The 24848-nt window shown below is 40.5% G+C and overlaps 2 protein-coding genes across 2 annotated transcripts in view; both read right to left on the bottom strand.

Moving 5' to 3' along the window:
• LOC109411435 (exostosin-1) overlaps positions 1–24848 on the bottom strand; it is a 703630-nt gene that overhangs the window by 226675 nt on the left and 452107 nt on the right. The window lies entirely within an intron of this gene.
• LOC109428866 (general odorant-binding protein 45) lies at positions 17460–21293 on the bottom strand. The gene has a single exon (XM_062859900.1). The coding sequence runs from the start codon at positions 18907–18909 to the stop codon at positions 18106–18108; it is 804 nt and encodes a 267-aa protein (XP_062715884.1). The 5' UTR covers positions 18910–21293; the 3' UTR covers positions 17460–18105.

Raw genomic sequence — 24848 nt, 5'->3', positions numbered from 1 at the left:
TATGACTTCTCCAGAAACTCTTCCGATAATCCCTTCAAGAACTTTGATTGATTGATTGATTGATCTGTCTTTATTAAAGAGACCTTGGCTGGGTCGTCTCTGGTCTCAAGAACTTCTTCAGTAAAACCTTTAGTAAATAATTTTGAGATTTCTCAAGGCAGCAAATCTATGCATTGTTTCCCAGTTTGTGAGGCGAAAAAAAATGGAGGAACTAAGATTTTTGAAAATTGATTTTTCGTATGTTTTGAACGGGAACTTGGACCTGAAAAAAGTAGTAAGTAAAGACAAAGTTTGCCACGGACAACTAGTTTCTTTATAAATCACATGGGCAATTCTTTCAGCAATTTTCTCTGGAATATTTGCTGTACATCTATTGGAAATTTCTTCATCAATGTCTTTTGGGATCCGTCAACTCCTAAGACACATGTATCGGCAATTTATTGTAAATTTCATTGTAGAAGAAATTTTAAAAAATTACGAAAGAATTAGTGAATTCTTTCTGAAAATTTTATAAATAATTTAGGCAGTTTCTGCGGCAGTTTACTTTTTGAAAATGTCATCGCAAATTTCTTCAGAACTTGTTTCGAAACTTTCTTTATTAATTAAGCAATTCTTTTGAAACTTGGTTTTTCGGTCGTTTTTCGAAAAAAATCCTTCGATAGTAGATTTGACAATTTTTTTTGAAACTCTCAGAGTAAATTCTTTGTCATTCAGCAATTTCTTTTGGAACTTATCTGAACATAGCGGACCAACTGTTTTTCAATTTTAGGAAAATGTTCTGCGTGCACTTGCGATATCGAATTACTTTTTGAAATACTATGATTCTTCTATGTATTGAAAAATCTGCATCAAAATAACGTCCAAAATTTTAGAGTTGTCGAACTCCTTCACTAATCTGTACATGCCCAAAAATCGCCTAATCCACAAAACTCCCAACAATAGGAGAACGTGCCGTCTGAGACGATGTTCTGATACCACTTGCACTTAACACCGACCATCTGTCGTTGGAAAATATTTCAGCAATTCCTTTGGAAAATCCTCCAGCCATTATTTTAGGAATTTCTTCCGAAACAACTTTATAACTTTTTCAGAATTCTTTAAGGAGTTCCCTTGGAAATTTTCAAAAGAAATCTTTTGGCAGTTTTTCGGAAATTTCTTCGGATTTCGGAGTTCCTCCAAAACATCCTTTGGAAATTGATTCGGCAATACCATTTCCAGATTCCTTCGGGTAAACTTTTGGAAATCGCATTCCTTTAAGGAGAGCGACTCGTTAGACTCCCAAGATGGCTGCCACAATAACCAACTTTTCTTTTAAATCTCATTGAAAACAAAACCAGCACATTGGATCTTCTTATTTTAGGCTTATTATAAGTGAAAAAGAGCAAAATAAAATTTACACTATCATTGGAAGTTCACTTCTTGAGATTTGTCCATCTTAAGTTTCGGTACAATGTAAAATTGGGATTTCAAGACGTGAGGTGGTCGACAGGTGGCGGCAGCATTACGATGAGCACCTCAATGGCGACGTTGCAAGTACCGAAGGTGGCGTGGTAACAGATTTAGGAGTATGTGCACAGGACGAAAGACTTCCGGCCCCTGACCTCAAAGAGATTGAGGAGGAGGTTAGCCGGTTGAAAAACAACAAAGCCGCTGGGGCAGATCAACTACCAAGCGAGCTTCTAAAATACGGTGGAGAAGCACTGGTGAGAGCACTACACTGGGTCATTACCAAGATTTGGGAGGAGGAAGTATTACCGGAGGAATGGATGTCCCATCTACAAAAAGGGCGACAAGTAGGATTGCGGGAACTATCGCGCGATCACACTACTGAGCGCTGCCTACAAGGTACTCTCCCAAATTTTATGCCGCCGTCACCGATTGCAAGAGAGTTCGTGGGGCAATACCAGGCTGGATTCATGGGTGAACTCGCTACAACGGATCAGATGTTCACCATCCGCCAGGTGTTGCAGAAATGCCGCGAATACAACGTGCCCACACATCACCTGCTCATCGATTTCAAATCGGCGTATGATACAATCGATCGAGAACAGCTATGGCAGATTATGCACGAATACGGATTCCCGGATAAACTGATACGATTGATCAAGGCGACGATGGATCGAGTGATGTGCGTAGTTCGAGTATCAGGGACACTCTCGAGCCCCTTCGAATCTCGCAGAGGGTTACGGCAAGGTTATGGTTTTTCGTGCTTGCTGTTCAACATTGCGTTAGAAGGTGTAATAAGGAGAGCGGGGATTAACACGAGTGGTACGATTTTCACGAAGTCCGTTCAGCTGCTTGGTTTCGCTGATGATATTATTGCTCGTAAATTTGAGACGATGGCGGAAGCGTACATCAGACTAAAGAGTGAAGCCAGGCGAATCGGATTAGTCATTAATGTGTCGAAGACAAAGTACATGATGGCAAAGGGCTCCAGGGAGGAATCACCGCGTCCGCCACCCCGAATTCATATCGACGGTGATGAAATCGAGGCGGTTGAAGAATTCGTATACTTGGGCTCACTGGTGACCGCTGACAACGACACCAGCAGAGAAATTCAGAGGCGCATTGTGGCAGGACATTGTGCTTACTTTGGACTCCGCAAAACTCTACGATCGAATAAAGTTCGCCGTAACACGAAGTTAACTATCTACAAAACGCTGATTAGACCGGTCGTCCTCTATGGGCACGAAACATGGACCCTACGTGCAGAGGACCAACGCGCCCTTGGAGTTTTCGCAACGGAAGGTGTTGCGTACCATCTACGGCGGAGTGCAGATGGAAGACGGGACTTGGAGAAGGCGAATGAACCACGAGCTGCATCAGCTGCTGAGAGAACCAACCATCATCCATTCCGCGAAAATCGGGAGGCTACGGTGGGCGGGTCACGTCATCAGGATGTCGGATAGCAACCCGACTAAAATGGTTCTCGAGAGTCATCCGACCGGTACAAGAAGACGTGGAGCGCAGCGAGCTAGGTGGGTCGACCAAGTGGAGGACGATCTGCGGACCCTACGCAGAGTGCGGAACTGGAGACAAATTGCCATGGACCGAGTGGAATGGAGGAGGCTACTATGTACAGCAGAGGCCACCCCGGCCTTAGCCTGATTGGTAAGGTAAGCATTTCAAGACGTTTGTCTTGTGGAATTCATAAAGAAGTTGCCGAAAGATTTGTGAAAAGAATTTCTTAAAAATTGTTCTCCACAACTTCTCCTTGCCCTTTAACATTTTCCTCTTAGAAACTGTTCGTTCAAAATATTTAAACAAATAACAACTTCTATGGGCATTTCTTCGGCAATTTCGTTGGGAATTTCTCAGGCAGTTATTTCGAGATAACCTTTGGAAACCGATTCGGCCATTCCATTTCCAGATTCCTTCGGTTATTGTTATAAAAATAGCATTTTTTTTTATTAAATCCTTTGAACATTCCTGCAGCATTGACAACAGGAAATTTTTGAGTTTCAAAAGGATTTGCCTGAGAAGAAATTTATTGAGAAATTTCCGAAAGATTTGTGGAAGAAATTCGCAACACAATTTCAGAAAATAAATGGTCGAACGAATTTATAGTGAAATTGCCGTAGTAGCTAACAATGACATTTTCGAAAAATTATTGGAAAGAAATCATTGAAAGATTTTCCAAAATTTACATAGGAATGTAAACAAAAGACATTGCACCGTCTTCAACCAATGGTTGCCCAAACTGAACGATCACTTACATGAGACAACGGACAACACACGAAACACCCAGTGCCAGTGATCTCGTTGAGAATTTTCCATTTGACTTTGACGAGAAGTTTTCACCGACTGGAGCGGGAATCGAACCCACACTCCGAGGCTTACGAAACGGTCAGACGACTGACGCCCCTAAGTGCACGGCCACGAAGCCCTCGGGCATATACAATATAAATCTTTTGAAAATTTCTTCATCAATGTCTTTGAGATCCGAGAAATTTATAAAATTCTTGAAAAAAATTGCGAATTCTTTCTGCAATTCCTATAAATTATTTAGGCAGTTTCTTGAAGGATTCTTAAGTGATGCTTTAGGAAACATCCGCGACAGTTTTTTTTAAATGTCTTCGGAAATTCTTTTGGAACTTGTTTCGAAACTTACTTTAAACGTTTCCAGGCATCCCATTGGCAATTTTCATAGGATTTTTTTTGAGCAACTTCTATGGAAATTTCTTGGAAAGTTTTTCAAAAATTTTCTTCGGATTTTTCTGTGGAAATTCCTACAAAAAAGAAATCCTTTGAAAATTAATTCGGCGTCTTCTGAAATTCCTTTGAACATTCCTTTGGCAGTTCCATACGGATGTTTTTGATTTTTCAAAGGATTTTTCTGAAAAATTTCCAAAGGATTTCATTGAAAAATTGCTAAAAGCATTGTAAAAGGAAATTTGTAGAATTTTTTTCGTAAGCTTATGGCGGAAAGCACTGAAAGGGACATTTCCCTCTTCTAAATAGTTAGTTCATGATAAATAAATAAATAAATTTTAACTTCTATGGACATTTACAGGGGATGGCCAAAATGTTTGGGATAGGCAACTTTTTTTCTCTCACAAAAAAGTTCAACATGCTATAACTTTTCATAGAGTGCATCAAAAAATCTGTTTGTCAACCTATTATATGTGCATCATTGGTACAAATTTGGGCTCGATTGATTAATCTTTCGCAAAGTTAGAACCGTTCGGGTAAAACACTTTTTTTTAGACAACTCATTTTTGAGCTGTCATATCTCGGAAACCAGTGAACCGAATTAAATGAAATTTTGAACGTACACTAACAGTATACAAATGCTTCACAAACTATTAAAAAATAGATACTTTTTGAACGTTGAAAAAAGTTATCATGGATAGACACTTTTTGGATTTTTCTCGAAAAAATGTATTTTTGTTACGTCAATGTCAATAAATTTTAGTGTTGATGTCCAAAGATTTTCCACTTCTGTTCTCAAGTTATCTTTAATCAGATATATTAGAGCCAATTTAGCATAAAGGAAGAACACATTTAGTAATTTTTGTGTGGTATTGTAAATTTGACTAATTTTCCTCTATATGGGTAAAAATTTCAACCCGGTATAACTTAATTCGCCATGAAAAAATATTACATTTTATAACGTTGTATTAAGTATCAATATATTGTTGATAAACGTTAAAAAATTCATTCAATTCGGTTCACTGGTTTCCGAGATATGACAGCTCAAAAATGTGTTGTCTAAAAAAATGTGTTTTACCCGAACGGTTCTGACTTCGTGAAAAACTATTCAATCGAGCCCACATTTGTACCATTGATGCACATATAATTGGGTGACAAACAGTCAAAATTTGAGATTTTTTGATGCACTCTATGAAAAGTTATAGCATGTTGAACTTTTTTGTGAGAGAAAAAAAGTTGCCTATCCCAAACATTTTGGCCATCCCCTGTATTTGGCAATTCTGTTGGGAATTTCTCTGGCAGTTTTTCGGGAATTTCTTCGGAATGTTCTTTGGAAACTGATACGGCCATTTCGATTCCAAAATCCTTCGGTTCTTCTTCTTCTTATTCTTCTGTATGGCTCTAAGCTCCCACTGGAACTTGACCTGCCTCTCTCCAACTTGGTGTTCTTTGAGCACTTCCACAGTTATTAATTTTAGGGCTTTCTTTGCCAGCCATTGTATTAATAAGCATATTGTGAGGCAAGCACAACGATAGCCTTAACCACTAGGCTAACTGGAGACCCCTAGAAGCTATCTGGCGAATCCTCCGATTATTCTTATGAAAACCGTAATTCGTTTATTAAATCATTTAAAAATTCCATTGAACATTCCTTCAGCATTTACAACAGGAAATTTTGCCCGAAGAAAGTTATTGAGAAATTGCCGAAAGATTTGTGGAAGAAATTCCCAAAACAATTGCCGGTGAAATTTTATATAAAAAAAAGTTACCGACAGTGTTTCTAATGAAATTACCGTAGTAGCTAACTATTGAATTTCAAAAGAAAAATTGGAAGAAAATCATTAAAAGATTGCTATAGGAATCATTTGTAACCTTTTTTTCTAATGATTTCTTTTAATGATTTCTTACTGCATAACTCTGAAGATCCTCACTTATTATTTTTTAAATACTAAGCGAGTTTCTTTGGTAAACCTTAAGGGATTATCAACGAAATTCTTGGCGGTATTTTCATAAGAATCACAAACACATTCTCGTATATATTTTTGGTATATCTCTTGGAAGAATTCCTCAGCAATTCACGAATGACATTCGTAGAGGCATCTATTCCATGAAATCATCTTCAGAAATTCCTATAGGGGGCCCTCCAGGAAATTTACCAAGAATCCTGCTAGAAAACCTTCTATACTTAAGAAATTCCTCCATGGATTACTTTAGAAATTTCTCCGAAGATTCTTTCAGAAAACCATCCACGGATTCCAGACCATCTAACAGCGTTCATTAAAATGAGAAGTCCATAATTCTTTCTGAAATTTCTCCAAGGATTTCTTAAAATCCAAAAGCTCCTTCAGAAATACTTTTCAAGGATGTCATAAGTTACTCCATAAATTTTCCAAAGAATTTCTGTATAGAACTTCCGGAAACGGCCCCTTTGATTTTTTAGAAATTTTAATAAGCCACGTAAAAAATGTCCATTTACAATTCTCGTCCCCCTATAGCACACATTTTGTATGGGACATCCTCTGAAATTTGAGATGGGGTTTTCACACTTTTCAGAACCCGACCCTTCTCAAAGCGTGGCGTAATTTATGGGCGTTCCCTCTTCAGAAATAACTTCAGCAGTTCTACTTACATTGTAATCTCAGAGTTGTTCCAGTAATTCCACCATCGGTTGCTTCGAAAACTCTATCAGGGGTTTTTCTACAAATTTATTCATGGAGTGTCGCCAGGAAGTTCTCCAGAAGTTCTTTCACGATTTTGTTTAGGGCCTGTCCATGAACTACGCAGACTCCTGAAGAGGGGGAGGGGGGGGGGGGTTCTGGTCTGGCAAAAGTCTACGCTCCATACAAATTTCGAAAATTTTGTATGGACAAAAGTCAACGAGGGGGGAGGAGAGCTCTGAGATGGCCAAAAAGGAGTCTACGTAGTTCATAGATAGCGCCCAAGTGAATCGAGTAGATATTCCTACAATGATTTCTGCAAAAATTCACATAGAGATTCCTCTTGAGATTCCTTTATGAGTTCCTCCGAGTGTTCCATGTATTCCATGTATTTTACCAGAAATTCCTTCTGGGTTTCTTAAAAGGATACCATTAGGAGTTTGTACTTGTATTACTTAGGAAATGCATAAATTTCATTAGAAATAATTCCTGGAAAGTTTAAGGCAAATTCCTTGGAAAATTTCTCATAAGCTTTTTCTAGGAACCTTTACAGAAGCTTAAGTATTTCTCTAGACATTCTTTCGGCGATTCCTTCGAAAATATGTTCATGAATTTCTCCAGAAATTATTTCAGAACATCTTCCAAGAAATTTTATAAGATATTTCTTTATGTGTTTTTTAAGTACTTATAAACAAATTCTTATATGAATTACATCAAGAGTTTCTAAAGGAGATTTTCCAGAAGTTTCATAAATAACACTTTCGAGAATTCTTTCAAAAAATCTCTGGGATTCTTTCACATAATCCTCCAGGCATTCGTTCAAGAATATCTCCAGGGATATCTGCAAGAATTAGATAGTCAATTTATTCAAGAATTCCTCCAAGAATTCTTCCAAAAATTCCTCCATGGGTTCCATCTAAAACTTACTCGGGAAATCCTTCAGAAATATCACTTAACACTCATGAAAACCAGTAAGAGATTACCTCAATAAATTTCCACGGAATTTTTCTGAGATTTCAGAATTTTCAGAGAACTTTCAGCGATTCCTTCGGAAACTCTTCCAAGGGTCCTTCAGGAATCCCTAGGAAAATTTCTTTAGGGGATACCGAGTGGGTTTCTTTTTGGAACAGCCTAGTGGGTTTCTTTTTGGAACTTCTTCTGCGGTTTCTTAAGAAACCTCCTTCCTGGGATTCCTCAAGGAATTCTGTGAGGCATTGAGAGATGTAATTTACGAAATTACATAAACAATATTGAAGTAATTTTTCAAGGAATTTCATAGGAATGTTAAAACAAGTTTCATTAAATCAATTTCAGAAACAATCGTTGGAGGAGCTCCTGGAGCAATCCCTGGGGAATACCTGGAAAAACTCCTGAGATGACTTTGGAGTAATTTCTAGAAGAATTTTATGAGTAATTTTTATAGAAATTTAACCTTCTTCGGGCATTAAAAAAAGTTACGAATATAATGCATTGGGGTCATTATGACCCAGAAATTCAAACCCTTATACAGTGTATCAAACAATTGTCCGTACAGCAATATTTTGGTCAAAATCATTTTTCATTTAAATCTTCATAATTTTTTTATACGTCAATCAAAAACACTTAAATTTCGATCAATCATTAACCATATATTGAAGCTCCATTGGTAAAATTTTGAGCGAGATCGAAAAAGTTTTCTGAAAGTTATAGAACTTTTAGTAAAACTTATAAGATTTTTGAACACATTTTTAAAACATTATATCTCAATATGTACTTGATGAAACTTTTTCAATCTTTTTTGTGTTACAGTTATACCTAGGGCTTACATATGCAGCTTCGCTTGGGGTTTTATATTCACTACAAAAAATATAAAAACCAGATTTATCCACCTAGTGGTGATAGTGCCTTTCTCGTCGAATATGTACTCATGAACTTTCTGTCGACGTTAGCCAAAATGTTCCTGAATCCTGATAATACTTTATATAGAAAAACAACAATTTTAACAAATCCATGATCGATTTTGGAAACTTATTCATGGTTCATATTCCGATGTAATGTTCAAGATCAAAGCAGAGCTGAAAAATATCAGACCTCTCAGTTGACTGCTTGACCACCTTAACCCTGGTCGTATATTGAGGTCAGAGATGCCAAATATACAGATTTTTCTGTATTATACAAATTTTTGACCTTCTATACAGACAAGATATAGAGTACAGAAAAATACAGAATTTTGAAATGTTATACAGATTTCTCCAGAAAGCATGAAATTTGAAGCTTTTTGCAATAAATTTATTGAAAACTTTATAAATTGTTGCTTAAATTTTGAAGAATTTATGAAAATTTGTACGTTTTCACAAATGTTTTAGAAAAATAAATACCTGCAAGAGTTTTAAACTGTCAGAAAGTAGTACATTTTTGTTAGTTCCTATTGAAATCTAGGACTCTCGGTGTCTACTATACCCTCAAATACGGCGATACAGAAAAATATGTAATGATACAGATTTTTGATAAAAATAATCTGGCATCTCTGATTGGGGTCATTATGACTCCATTCCATGCACTACGGCAGCGGGGCGAGCGTCAGCTAATGCATGAAGAAGGTCAACTCTATTCACAATCGTAGATCACTTTGTGATCTACGCCATTGTTTATTTCAGTACACTTTAGGCTATATTTTATTACCAAATGTAACACGATTCATGTAAAATGTGATCTTCTTACGAGAAAAATGCAGAAAATGTAAAAATTTCCATTCAAATTTCAATGGCAATGAGAAGAGCGAGGGCTCAACCAGCCGCACCCAAATTGTGAGCAGTAATTTTAGAAGCAAAAATAGATTGAAGATTGAAAATTGATAAGGTGTTGATGCGATTAGATTTTAATTTTTCCATAAAACGTTGATCCATCCTACTATGCATTTACACCGCTGGAATCTGAAATGGTGTGATTTGAAGATATCACTTTAGTCACGATTTTGTTCTCTTGCATATTGAAGACTTTGACCATTTCTTCACTTATAATCTTACCCAACGTTTACAGGCTATCAAAAAAGCCACGATTTGATTTATCGCTTTGACATTTATTTTGTTCACTTTTATAATTCCGCTATTTGGTGTGCAGCTTGCATGGGTTTTGTTAAATTTTACGTTTGACCACTTCCGGTGGGACACCTGGAACCAATTCTGGTTGTCTCAAATGTGGTCTGAGATTATGTTCTTGTTAACTGTTCATCGAGTTAACTAAAAAGCTGAAAATTAATGTGATCTGATGCTATTTTCTTGCAACAGTTCAACAATTTTTTGAAAAACCACGATTTTATGTATCGCATGCATGGTTTTGGTTTCTTCTTCTTCTTTATGGCTCGACGTCCCCACTGGGACTTGGCCTGCCTCACTTCAACTTTGTTCTTTGAGCGCTTTTCCACAGTTATTAATTGTAGGGCTTTCTTTGCCTGCCATTGCATGAACTTTTATATTGTGAGGCAAGTACAATGATACACTATGCTCAGGGAGTCAAAGCCTTAACCACTAGGCTAACTGGAGACTTCTATTAAATCACTTCCGAAGGAACACCCGCAACCGATTCCGAAAGATTATTACAAGTTCTAGATGTGGCCTGAGACTATTTTATTGTTGGCCTTACATCAGATTATAAAAAAACGCCGCTATGGTTCAGTTCCCTTCTATATTTTACCTCTTCCGGTGGGCTACTCGTCTCGTCTCTAGTTCTGGAACACTACCGGTTCTCCCAAATATGGTCTGAGATTATTTGTTGGCTATCGTTTATCATGTTACTGAATAAGTCATTGATATGTTACATATATTGGTTCTCTTTTACATTTGACCATTCCTGGCGGGACAACCGGAATCGGTTCCGTAACACACTGATATGGCTTGCGCCTATTTTTTGCAACTTTTCTTCATGTTACCTAAATAGCCGTGATACCTCAATCGCATGCACGGGTTTGCTTTCACTTTCGGCTCGGAACCGGTTGCGGAACACTACTGATAATCTCTTAAATAATCTGAGCCTATTTGCTTGCAAACGTTTGTTAGGTTATCAAAAAAGCCGCGCTTTGCTATGTCGCATGCATGGGTTTGGTACAATTTTATATTCAGCCGCTTTCGGAGGGAAACCCGGAACTAGTTCCGGAACTACTGACAGTCCATAATGTGGTCTTAGCATAAAAGGTCATCAAATTGTCGGAAAATCTGTGATTTGATGTGCCGCATGTAAAAACTATGTCAAATTTTATATACGGCCACTTCCGGCGGAACTCCAGGAACCGGTTCCGCAACACTACTGGCTCAGATATGGTCTGAGTCTATTTTATGCCAACCTTTCATTATCACAAAAGCCGCGCTTTGATATGTCACATGCGTGGATTTGGTTCACTTTAATATTTGGCCACTTTCGGCAAGACACCCGGAGCCGGTTCCGGAACAAAACCGTTTCAGATATGGTCTGGGACTGTTTTCTTGCTAACTGTTCATCAGGTTATCGAAATTGCCGCAGTTTGATGTGTCGCATGCATGGGTTTGGATCACTTTTTTATTTGACCACTCCCAGCGGGTCATCCGGAACCGGTTCCGAAACTCTACCGGTTCAGATATGGTCTGAGTCTTTTTTAATGCCAACCTGTCATTGGGTTATAAAAAAGTCGCGCTTTGATATGTCGCATGTATGGATTTGGTTCACTTTTATATTTGGCCACTTCCCGCGGAACATCCGGAACCGGTTCCGGAACACAACCGGTTCAGATATGGTCTGAGACTGTTTTCTTGCTAACTGTTCATCAGGTTATCGAAATTGCCGCAATTTGATGTGTCGCATGCATGGCTTTAGTTCACTTTTATATTTGGCCACTTCCGGCGGGACATCCGGAACCGGTTCCGGAACACTACCGGTTCAGATATGGTCTGAGACTGTTTTCCTGCTAAACGTTCATCAGGTTATCCAAAATGCCACAGTTTGATGTGTCGCATGTATGTGTTTGTTACATTTTTATGTATGGCCCCTTCCAAGGGTACTGGTCCGGAACACCTAAATGGCCATAACTCCGGAACGGCTGGACTGATCCGAACCATTTTCAATAGGAAACAATGGGACCAGATTCCGCGTCGAATGACCCGTTGGTCATTAAAATCGGTTGAGGTTTACTGCCAAAAAGTGATGTGAGTTTTTTTGTACACATACACACACACATACACACACACATACACACACACATACACACACACATACATACACACAGACATCACCTCAATTCGTCGAGCTGAGTTGATTGGTATATGTGAGTCGACACTCCGGGCCTTCTATCAAAAAGTCATTTTTGGAGTGAACATATAGCCTTTCCAGTACACTTAGTGTACGAGAAAGGCAAAGATCTGTATATGTTCAGAGTATTATTTGGAAATTTATCACATTTTGATTAATAAAAGTGCCAAGTGTTTTCAACTTTTTTAAACCCTCTTAATGTATTTTTTTTATGCAGGACCTACTATACTACATATGAAGAGTAGGTCCTATGCATTTTTCGTTCAGTTAATGCACTTTTATTGGTGGAAAACGTTTGGCAGATTATATGTGCAAAATATGGCATTTTTTTAAATATCGTCAACTACATAAGCACATTTTTCATATTTTTTGTAGTGAATATAAAACCTCAAACGTAGCTGCATATGAAAGCTTCAGGTTTAAGCTGTAATACAAAATAAAATTGAAAAATTTCATCAAGTACATATTGAGATATAATTTTTTAAATATGTGTTCAAAAATCTTATAAGTTTTACTAAAAGTTCTATAACTTTCAGAAAACTTATTCGATCTCGCTCAAAATTTTCATGATTCATTCGGGAGCACCCGCATACTCGCCGATATACTGAAGGACCGCGGGTTCGGAATCGTAGCGCTGCAGGAGGTGTGTTGGACAGGATCTATGGTGCGAACGTTTAGAGGTAATCATACCATCTACCAGAGTTGCGGCAACACACGTGAGCTGGGAACAGCTTTTATAGTGATGGGCGACATGCAGAGGCGCGTGATCGGTTGGTGGCCGATCGACGAAAGAATGTGCAGGTTGAGGATCAAGGGCCGATTCTTCAACATTAGCATAATAAACGTGCACAGCCCTCACTCCGGAAGCACTGATGATGACAAAGACGCATTTTACGCGCAGCTCGAACGCGAGTACGACCGCTGCCCAAACCACGACGTCAAGATCATCATAGGGGATCTAAACGCTCAGGTAGGCCAGGAGGAGGAATTCAGACCGACGATTGGAAAGTTCAGCGCCCACCAGCTGACGAACGAAAATGGCCTACGCCTCATCGATTTCGCCGCCTCCAAGAACATGGCCATTCGTAGCACCTTTTTCCAGCACAGCCTCCCGTATCGTTACACCTGGAGATCACCCCAACAAACGGAATCGCAAATCGACCACGTTCTGATTGATGGACGGCACTTCTCCGACATTATCGACGTCAGGACCTATCGTGGCGCTAATATCGACTCTGATCACTACCTGGTGATGGTTAAACTGCGCCAAAAACTCTCCGTTATTAACAACGTACATTACCGGCGGCCGCCCCGGTACGATCTAGAGCGACTGAAACAACCGGATGTCGCCACCGCATACGCGCAGAATCTCGAGGCAGCGTTGCCGGACGAGGGTGTGCTCGATGTGGCCCCTCTAGAGGACTGCTGGAGTACAGTCAAAGCAGCCATCAACAACGCAGCCGAGAGCACTATCGGGTACGTAGAACGGAGTCGACGAAACGATTGGTTCGACGAGGAGTGCAGAGCGGTTCTGGAGGAGAAGGATGCAGCGCGGGCGGTAATGCTGCAGCATGGAACCCGACAGAATGTGGAGCGATACAGACAGAAGCGGAAGCAGCAGACCCGTCTCTTCCGGGAGAAAAAGCGCCGCCTGGAAGAAGCGGAGTGCGAGGAAATGGAACTGCTGTGCCGTTCACAGGAAACACGCAAGTTCTACCAGAGGCTCAACGCATCCCGCAAAGGCTACGTGCCGCAAGCCGAAATCTGCAGGGATAAGGACGGGAGCCTCCTGACGGACAAACGTGAGGTGATCGAAAGGTGGAAGCAGCACTTCGACGAGCACCTGAATGGCGAAGAGAATGTAGGCACGGAGGACCAAGGCAGCGGAGGAAATGACTATGTTGGTGCAGCAGAGGACGGGAACGAACCAACACCCACGCTGAGGGAAGTTAAGGATGCCATCCACCAGCTCAAAAACAACAAAGCGGCTGGTAAGGACGGTATCGCAGCAGAACTCATCAAGATGGGCCCGGAAAAGTTGGCCACCTGTCTGCACCAATTAGTAGTCAAGATCTGGGAAACCGAACAGCTACCGGAGGAGTGGAAGGAAGGGATAATCTGTCCCATCCACAAGAAAAGCGACAAGTTAACCCTCTAATACCCAATCCCGCCTTTAGACGAGGTATAGTTTGAGCATTTTTGTAATTTTTGTTTCGTGGAAAATCAAATTTTTTATATTTTTGGCCGATATTTAGGACTGTTCTGTATATCTCAAAATAATTTTTGGTGTATTTTAAAGCGTATTTACATTTTTTAAAAATCATTGAAAAATTGATGTTTTAGCCACCTTTTAGTAGTCATTGTTTATTTTGTATTGAATCGCTACAATTAACATATTTTAATTTTTTCCCAAATCATTCTATCCTTGTTTAATAGTTTAAGGGAATCGAATACACTCTAAAATTGTTTTCCTTAAAATTACACGGAAAATAAAATTTTGTATGAAAAAAAAATTAAAATAATAATATTTCAACAATAATCATAAAATCTCCAAATGTTTTCATCTCAAAAAATCCGTTCCCCAAATTGGCTTCCAGGAAAAATATAAAAGTATGGGAATGTTCAAAAATATAAATTAGAAAAATCAAAAACTGAAATTCACAAAATCGAGAATTAAAAAGAATCATCTTCCAAAACATGTTAAAATCGATTTTAGAAGACGAAAAATTATATTTAGATCAAAATCGAAAATTTGGGTATTAGAGGGTTAATGTGTGAGAACTTTCGAGCGATCACCATTTTGAATGCCGCCTACAAAGTGCTATCCCAGATCATCTTCCGTCGTCTTTCACCTAAAGTAAATGAGTTCGTGGGAAGTTACCAAGCCGGTTTCATCGACGGCCGGTCGACAACGGACAAGATCTTCACCGTACGGCAAATCCTCCACAAATGCCGTGAATACCAGGTCCCAACGCATCACCTGTTCATCGACTTCAAAGCGGCATACGACAGTATCGACCGCACAGAGCTATGGAAAATTATGGACGAGAACAGCTTTCCCGGGAAGCTGACTAGACTGATAAGAGCAACGATGGACGGTGTGCAGAACAGCGTAAGGATGTCGGGTGAACTATCCAGTTCATTCGAATCTCGACGGGGACTACGACAAGGTGATGGACTTTCCTGTCTACTATTCAACATCGCCCTGGAAGGTGTTATGCGACGAGCCGGGCTCAACAGCCGGGGTACGATCTTCACGAAATCCGGCCAATTTGTCTGTTTTGCGGATGACATGGATATTATTGCTTGAACATTTGGAACGGGGGCAGAACAGTACACCCGCCTGAAACGTGAAGCAGCAAAGGTCGGACTGGTGGTGAATGCGGCTAAGACAAAGTACATGCTGGTAGGTGGGACTGAGCGAGACAGGACAAGCCTTGGCAGCAATGTTACGATAGACGGGGATACTTTCGAGGTGGTAGAAGAATTCGTCTACCTCGGTTCCTTGCTAACGGCTGACAATAACGTGAGCCGTGAAATACGAAGGCGCATCATCAGTGGAAGTCGTGCCTACTATGGGCTCCAGAAGAAACTGCGGTCAAAAAAGATTCACCCCCGCACCAAATGTACCATGTACAAGACGTTAATAAGACCGGTGGTTCTCTACGGACACGAGACATGGACGATGCTCGAGGAGGACCTGCAAGCACTCGGAGTTTTCGAGCGACGGGTGTTAAGGACGATCTTCGGCGGCGTGCAGGAGAACGGTGTGTGGCGGAGAAGGATGAACCACGAGCTCGCTGCACTTTACGGAGAACCCAGCATCCAGAAAGTGGTCAAAGCCGGAAGGATACGATGGGCAGGGCATGTTGCAAGAATGCCGGACAACAACCCTGCAAAGCTGGTGTTTGCTAACCATCCGGTTGGTACAAGAAGGCGTGGAGCGCAGAGAGCACGATGGGCGGACTAGGTGGAGCGTGATCTGGCGAGTTTTGGGCGTGACCGACGTTGGAGAGCTGCAGCTGCAAATCGAGTATTATGGCGGCAAATTGTTGATTCAGTATTATCATGAATTTGATGTTAACTAAATAAATGAAAAATGAAATGATTAGTCAAAATCTCATCGTTTTTGATTGACGTATAAAAAAGTTATGAACATTTGAATGAAAAATTATTTTGACAAAAAAATTGCTGTACGGAGAATTGTTTGATACACTGTAGAATGATGATTTTTTCACCAATTCAAATGACCAATGCCTTATTTGATAGATAATTTCGTCAACAATGTGTTGGTTAATTCTTGCAGATATCCCTGGAGATATTCTTATACGAAAACCTGAATTTCAGGGAATTTTCTGAAAGAATTCTAGAAAGAGTTATTCAAGAAATTTCTGGAAAATCTCCTTCAGAAACTCTTGATGGCCACCGGGAATCTGCTACACAGGGCACCATGTCGGACATGTGGGATAGCACTACATTTTGCCAGTAGTTGTGGAATATCTCGTGTTCTGGACCACTTACAAGGATTGTGTCTTCGGCAAAGTTGCTCAGATGACTAAGAGCTCTCGCATGGAAAACAATTTAGTTCGAGAACCACTCACTCCGTGGCGCTAGTGGTTTTATGAGCTTCCAGTTCAGTCTGAACGTCGTATATCTCGCGTTCTGGATCACTTAGAAGGATTTTGTCTTCAGCAAAGTTGCTCAGAAGACTAAGAGCTTTCACATAGAAAACAATTTAGTTCGAGAATCATAAAAAAGGTTTCTTTAAATCCTTAGAGAGGATTACGATCAAGCCTCTGGAGGAACATGTTAGCTCCATGGAGGAACTTCCAGAAGAAACTCTTGAAAATTTTCGAGGGGAATTCCCGAAGAAACGCCCGAGAGAATCCCTGGAGGAATTCCCCGAAAGAACCCTAAAGGAAAGAAGCGAAAATCGAAAAGAAATTTCTCGAGGAACTCCAGCAAAAATTTCAGAAAGCATTCCGGCAATTAAATTTATATTTCTCAAGGAATCGAAAGAATTCTACTCTGAAGAATTATCGTCCAAAATAAAAGCAACCAGTCTATACTCAAAACTTGAACGAATACAACGTAGCATTGGGAATGATCCTCAAAAACGGGTTTTAAGTAGGAAAAAAGTAGTAGTCAAAAATAAAGTTTTGATCTAATTCATGCTGTAAACCTGCCATACTCATGTAGACGGTTGAGAAAATTAATTGGATGCATTTTTTTGCAAATCGGATGATATATGGGCAAGCTAATGCAAGTTAAAGGTGGAAAGCAGTTCCAATTGTTCAATCAAAATCGAGAATAAATTGATTTTAATGTTCAAAACGGATAACTATAAGTCACTTTATTCTAAAAGCACAGTCTTTTCTACCAAACGCATCCCTTTATTGAGCCAACAAGGGTATCGCATGTATATGACATTTTTCCGATAGTCGGTATGGGACACAAAAGAGATCAAAAGCATCACGGTCGCCACGTGAAAATGGACCACGAGTAAGTTGAAACATGGGAGGAACAGATGCCTTTTTACCATCCACAGTGCTGCTGCAATCAAAAGGTGCTCCATAATGGATAATGGTTGAAAAGGTTAGAAGCGGTACAGTTTGTAACATCAGTTTGCCATCATAAATTATGCATGAAATGGATCGATTTGAAATGTAGATGGATTTTTTTTATCAGGTGAGTCTAAAGTTGAAAACCATAAAGGTCAACTTGATCTGAAGCTTCAGGACACGTTAATGTGTATTGTGGATAGAGTACAAATCCAAACCAAATCCAACTTTATTCTTATTGAAAAGTTGTTGTACGGGCATATTTCGGAAAATAAATCAAGGCTTACAAATTTGAAATGTTTTGCTAGAATCGAGCGTGTCTTATTTGAGCCAAATAAAATGCAATAGTGATTGTTTATTAAGTGCTTTTTTAGAGAAATGTAATTGTCTGAGTGCTCCACAGTGCTCATGGTAAATAAATTGTTGCCGTTTAGAGAAGATTTTTTAGAATGTGTACAAATTTTATGGTTTTGAAACACTCATTTACCCACTGGAATAAAACCAGTTACAAGGCCCAGTATAAGACTCACTATATCAATGTTACTATTGCTAAGCTTGTTCGATTGAATGCACTCGTCGTACATGCGAGCGGCCAGAGTGCAGTTATCCAGCTGCTTCAACTTCAACTCCTGGTAACATTTGCCCACGGACGCCTCATAGGCATCGTCGTAGCCCTCGCACTGGACGGCGAACCGTGCAATGTCCGGTCCATGGCTGTCAGTGTACAAACCTGCCCGAATCAGATAGCACCGAACCAGGCAGCTGCCTTCCGGCGAGTTCGAATAGCCGGACTGTGCGATCTGTTGCAATTGTACGGGCGACAGCGAAAGCATCTGGGAACATTCCTGGAACACCTGTTGGCTTTGCAGCGGGGTGATGCCCACGTAGAGCGGATCCGAAGCGACCAGCCGTCCGTACTGATACCGGTAGCACTGGAGACCGTTGCTGGCTCGTTGGCAGATGTCGCTTCTGGGCACCGGTAAAACCGTATCGCAGATACAGTCTAGAGTTCGGTTAATGTAGTCTTGGTCACACGGATCTGGCCGGTAGAACCGCCCCACGGAAACGGATGGCCTGGCAACAGTGTCGTTCCAAAAGCGTCCCACCAGACCGAGGCAGCGGTCGGAACAACTACCGCCACCTGGCGAGAGATAGCTGGAACATTCGTTGATGATTCCGTTGAAACTCTTTAGGGTGGCACTGTGCTGTAGCGAAGCGACTTGAAGTCCGAAGATAGCGATCCATAGCAAACTTGGTACGGTGACTTCCCGGTGGGACACCATTGTGAACGGTTTGAGAGAGACTGTCTCCTGGAGCAGTAGAGCCTGATTGTTTTTATTACCGGTAGCAGGGTTTGCTATACAATGTTATGATCAAAAGGGTATCTCGAACGTGACTGAATGCTCGTTTGCTACATGTGTGCAGCTCATCGCTGCCTAAACGTGCTAAAGATCAATTGCGGAAACAAAAACAGCGGCACATGTAACCAAAACGAGTTTAAACTGTTGAGTCGTGTATATTTGGTGCATAATGCACCGAAGAGTTGCATGTTTAATTCTACACCATTCGGATTTCGGTTAAGGATCTTAACAAGTGAGAAACAGTCAATACACTGTGTGTCTACGCTGACTCTTAACATCTCGATAAGGTTGAATGAACCATCGTGTCAGGGTGTTATCCTAATATCGGGTTCATCGAGATGCAGAGGAAAAAAGGTAGTCACATTGGAACGATCGATGGAACCAGCAAGATCTAAAGAGTCGAGTGTTGTTAAAGCAGTGTGTTCTAGGACAATTTCGAACACCTATTGTGCTTATTGATATGATCTGAAGAAATGGCAATATTATGTGTGCTATGTGTGGAGTTCCAGCTCATCATCAATTGAAGCAGAGTTGTTTGAATTGATCAAGGTAAAGGTAAATGCATTTGAATTCCGATACAGTTCTAAGGACTTCATGGGAATTTTTTTTTGTCCATGACACGATACAAAGTAAAATCATTAATGAAGAATAGCGGCTATCAGTGAGCTGTCTCTTCATTCTCAAGGTATAACTTGATGAATGAACTGTCAATGTGCTTGCCGAACTTGAAAGTACAATGTAAGCCAGTGTGAACTGTGATAATCAAAAGTTTGGAACAGACTCCAAACATTATTCGTTATTTCAGCTACATTTAAACAGGAAACTAACGAGATAATTGATTGGGACTAACAAAGCATTTAAGCGTGTTGGTGATCTTATACACTCAGCAAAATAACCTAAACACTTTACAAAATAGGGCCCATATAGCCGAGGCGGTAGACGTACGGGTATTCAGCATGACCATGCTGAGGGTGACGGGTTCGATTCCCGGTCGGTCCAGGATCTTTTCGTAAAGGAAATTTCCTTGACTTCCTTGGGCATAGAGTATCTTCGTGCCTGCCACACGATATACGCATGCAAAAAATGGTCATTGGCAGAGGAAGCTCTCGGTTAATAACTGTGGAAGTGCTTATAGAACACTAAGCTGAGAAGCAGGCTTTGTCCCAATGAGGACGTTACGCCAAGAAGAGAGAGAGACTTTACAAACTGTTGCTATAATCTTAGTATATGAGGGACAGATGCATACCGTATAAAAATTGATCTGTATGTTACGCCTAATTTCAAAAGTTGCTGAGTATGAAAAGATGCATAGTTTCCCAAACTTCGTTTCGCGAACCACACACTTCTATTATTCTGAAAAACGTGAGGTGATGATAAGGGGAGGGGGGGATTGTTTCGCGAGTGCCAAGCTTGGGAAACGATGGCCTAGTGGTTAAGGCTATAGATCGTCAATCCGGAGACGGCGGATTCGTTTCCCGTTCCGGTCGGGAAAATTTAATCGACTCTCTGGCCATAGTGTATCATTGTACCTGCCACACAATGTACAAATTCATGCAATGGCAGGCAAAGAAAGCCCTGTGGCAGTACTCTAAGAACACTAAGTTGAAAAGAGGCAGGCAAAGTTCCAATGCGAACGTCAAGCCATGAAGAAGAAGAAGAAGAATGAAAACATCGTAAAATGATGCAGACTGGAATCGATTTATGAACGTCAGAAGTGCATCTGAGAACTCTTAGGCTTCAAGTACACATGGTCAAATATTTGACAAGGAATGAACTACAGATTAAACATCTTTTTTACACTAATGAAAAATTAGATCTAGTCAAACACAATGTTTGAACATTGGTTTTATTTGACCCTGTGTACTGGGATCTTTAGAAACTGAAATAAGTATGGCTAAAACGTAAACGACTCATAAAAAAAAACGATTATTTTCCATAACAAAATCAGAAAATGTTAAAAAAGAAGTAGGGTGGGAGCAATAATAAACTGCAAAAGCTCCATGAGCAAATCAAAAAGTGCATAAATAAATTAAAACTTCCCTTGAATAATTGACGTTTGAGTAATAAAAAATGTCGGAGTTTCCACAAATATTTCAACAATTGCAATAATTAACTACATTTTTTCCACGAAAAATGTTAAAAAAATTTCATAAATAAATTCGATTTCTCCATAATAAATTTAAAAACTATTTCAAAAACATCAGAAAGTCAATTGAATTAAGCAATTAATAGATTTATCAGATACATAGAAATACCAAACCAGACAGTTACAGTTAGGCAGCGTCCATTTATTATGTAACGCTAAATTTGGTATTTTTTTACCCCCCTCTCCCCACCTTAACGCTTGTTTGTATGAAAATGCTATTTTTTTTTGTATGGGCCGTAACGCTCGAGCATACTCCCCCCTCCCCCTAGAGCGGGCAAACAATAAACCTCGTGGAAGTCTTGGAGCATTCCCAGGGAGAAGTACGATACAATTCCCAAAAGGAACTCCTAGAGAATTCCTAAAAGGAACCCTTGGAACATTCCTATAAAGAAATAAGGAAAGTTCCAAGAAGGATCTCCCAGATATTTTCAAACGGAACGCCTGGAGGACCCCCGGAAGATACTCATGGAGGATTTCCAAAAGCATTTCTTCGAGAGGATTCCTGGAATGAACATGTGTAGGCTTTTCAGGAGAAGGAGAAATAATCGGGTGTACTTATCGTAGATAACGAAGCCCAAAATTTGCCCAATATAAAAACTCGTGAAACTCGTAGAGCCACTTTAGAACACTTCTCTAAATAAAAGGTTTTCTCTACCATATAAATGTTACACAAATAATCACAAGCAAAAAGTAACTGGTATTGGTACCAAGGAGCATGCAACTCTAAGTTTTTGAGTAATATTCAGTGTCAAAGCAACTATTGTTGGATGGTTGCTATGGGCAAGCATAACGTTAGTTTGTTGCTGGCGTACTGCTTGCAGTTTTTCCTTCTTGCAGTTGCACCCGCGCTGAATTTGGAACAAAAAAATGTTTAAAAATCCCAATTAATCCACCTAGCGGTGATGGCGCCTTTCTCGTGCCTTCGAAATCTAATTTCATCAAAACTCAAGTGTTTACCAAAAAAAAAAAACCATTTCATGGCACCAGAAATTATATCGTTTATTTGGCTTTTGATATTTGGGCCTTAAACTCTTAAAAAAAACCGCGATCTTGAATTTTGCACCGCCATTTTGGATTTAAGTTTACCTTTAGGAAATTCTGGCCGCTATTTTTGGACTCCAGACTTCTCCCCCATTCCAGATATAGCCATATTGAATGATTTCAGAGCCTGTAGCAAACCATATGGCAAAGGCTATAATAAATCGAACCCAAGCACTCATTAGCTATCTTCCCCTCCGAAGAATACAGCCCTCACCGAACGATTTGAGCTACGTGGAGAGCCTGATGATCGAGAGAAGTGTAGAATGCGGAATGTGACGACAGTGTATTGCAGCCAGGGTTGAAAAAATCAAATTCAATTGAATGACATTTTGCTGAACTGAATGCTTTGGGCATTCATTTTCAGCTCCGCTGTGAGATACTTGAAAGTGAACACATAAAAACTCAACTACTTTGTGGACGTAATGACTCCACCGTCATCAACACACGCTCTGCGCTGATGGATGCTTCATGTCAACAACGGCTGCATGAATGCGACTGGCCCATAAGCAAGCGTGGTGAATTTTCTCTTTTGAGTGCCAATGACAGGGAAAATGTTATTATTGAACCTCGCCGTCGCCACGATGTGAGCGACGAGAGAATTTTTATTCTCTTCTCCCCGCCTCCGTGAAGGAAAGAGGCTTTAACGTCAGAAGCGGTGTGGTGAAAAGACAAAAACAAAAACTCACGTTCGTTGCTTGCTTTCATTTTTTTGCAACCCTGATTGCAGCATCCCAAACGGATGATAATTGATTGTAATTGTTAATCACGATTAAGTTGAATAAATATTGAAAATAAGTAACACCGTCGTTTTATCGTGTTACAAGCCTTAAACTCCCTTATACTGCCGCCATATTGGATATTGAAACGCCATCTTGGTTATTCTGGATGCCATTTCTGGACTCCGGAAATCCTTGCTATAACAAATATACTCATATGGCATGGTTTTGGGGTCTAAAACTCCATTAAACAGCCGCCATTTTGAATTTTTAACCACCATTTTGAATTTTAGACCACCATCATGGATACTCTGGCCGCTATTTTCAGCCTCCGGACATCTACCCCATACCAAATAAACCCATACTGAATGGTTTTGGAGCCTAAAACTCCATTAAACAGCCGCCCTCTGGAATTTGGAGTCGCCATATTGGATTTTATACCGCCATCTTGGATGTTCTAGTCGCAATTTTTAGCCTCCGGATATCTTCATCATAACAAATATACCCATATTGCATAGATTAAACGCAGTGATCCTCATGCTCATTTTATCAACTACTCGTATTGCAACACCTGGATCGATTGGTGAAACATTCAAAACGTTATTCTTGATTATTTCGGGAGTGCGGAGATGAACCAGCCCCTGGCTGAAAATCTCAATAATAAAGATAATAACAATAATAATATTTCGGGAGTAGAACAAGTTCCATAAGAAACATTGCAAGGAATTCTACGGCAATATATAGATCTTAAAAAATAAACAGCCGCCATCTTGAATTTGAAGCCGCCATCTTGGATTTTGGAGCGCCATATTGGATTTTGGACGGTCATCTTGGATATTCCGGTCACAATTTTTGAACACCGGACATCTTCCCCATACAAAAAATACCCTTTTTGAATAGTTTTAGGGTCCAAAACTCCATTAAACAGCCGCCACCTTGAATTTGGAGCCACCATCTTGGTTTAAAACCGCCATCTTGCATATTCTAGTCGTTATTTCCGTACTCTGAACATCTTCGTCATACCAAATATACCTATATTGCATGGTTTTATGGCCCAAGACTCCATTAAATGGCTAGTCCAGATGCAGTACAAGAGGTGGTCCAGGGGTTCGGAGTCGGCTTCGTAGGTCATACCGGTGCCCTGTGGTCGAGATCGACCCTTACAGCGATTAAGTGGCCGCAGAGAGGAAGTCCCGGTAGCGGTGCTGTCGTGGCGTCGGTCTACTGGGTTGGATCCAAGCCTGCGGTTGGAAAGGGGTCCCCGGCAAGGGTCGGGGCAGGTGGAGTGGAGACCCTGCTGTCAGCAACCTTCTGGTGCAGCTGATAGGGCCTGAATGGTAGTGATACCCTTACCTTCAGCAGGTCAGATCGGGTTGCACGTGGGCATCAGTTCTTGATGTCTGCAAAGCAGTTGGGCACGGGCGGGGTTGACCTTGCCCGCCTTCCGAGGACAAAGGGAGTGGCGAGGACCACTCGGGAAACTGGCTAAGCGCCAGCATGTTACCGTGATGGACTCTCCAGAGCGAGTCATCGATGTTCGTTGCTGCAGGCTACGCAGCTAACCTTGAGAGTGCGATGTGCACTAGCCCCTCTCTGAAGCAATACCTTCTTGGTGGTTCCGGAGAGACCTAGGGTTTGGCGACCATAGGAATGGTTTAGTGGGTACGAGGAGAGAGTAGTCCTGGCTTTTACTTTTGTTGTAGAAGACGGCCTCAGACCTACACTACCCTAACCTTTCTGTTAGGGTGTCTGTTGAGCAAATTATCCCCCTATGGTTTAGAAGAAAAAAAAAGACTCCATTAAATAGCCGCCATCTTCAATTTTGGGCCGCCATCTTGGATTTTATACCGCCATCATGGATATTGCGGTCACCATTTTTGAACTCCGGAGTCCGGACATCTCCTTCATACCAAATATACCCATATTACATGGTGTTCGTGCAACGAGATGGACCCAAC

Source organism: Aedes albopictus, chromosome 3 (assembly GCF_035046485.1).
Source record: "Aedes albopictus strain Foshan chromosome 3, AalbF5, whole genome shotgun sequence".
Taxonomy (NCBI): domain Eukaryota; kingdom Metazoa; phylum Arthropoda; class Insecta; order Diptera; family Culicidae; genus Aedes; species Aedes albopictus.
The sequence above is the reverse complement of the archived record's forward strand: the minus strand, read 5'-3'. Positions and strand labels throughout refer to the sequence as shown.

Excerpts from the sequence above, each read along its gene's own strand:
- LOC109428866 (XM_062859900.1), bottom strand. The coding sequence starts at position 18,909 with ATGGTGTCCCACCGGGAAGTCACCGTACCAAGTTTGCTATGGATCGCT.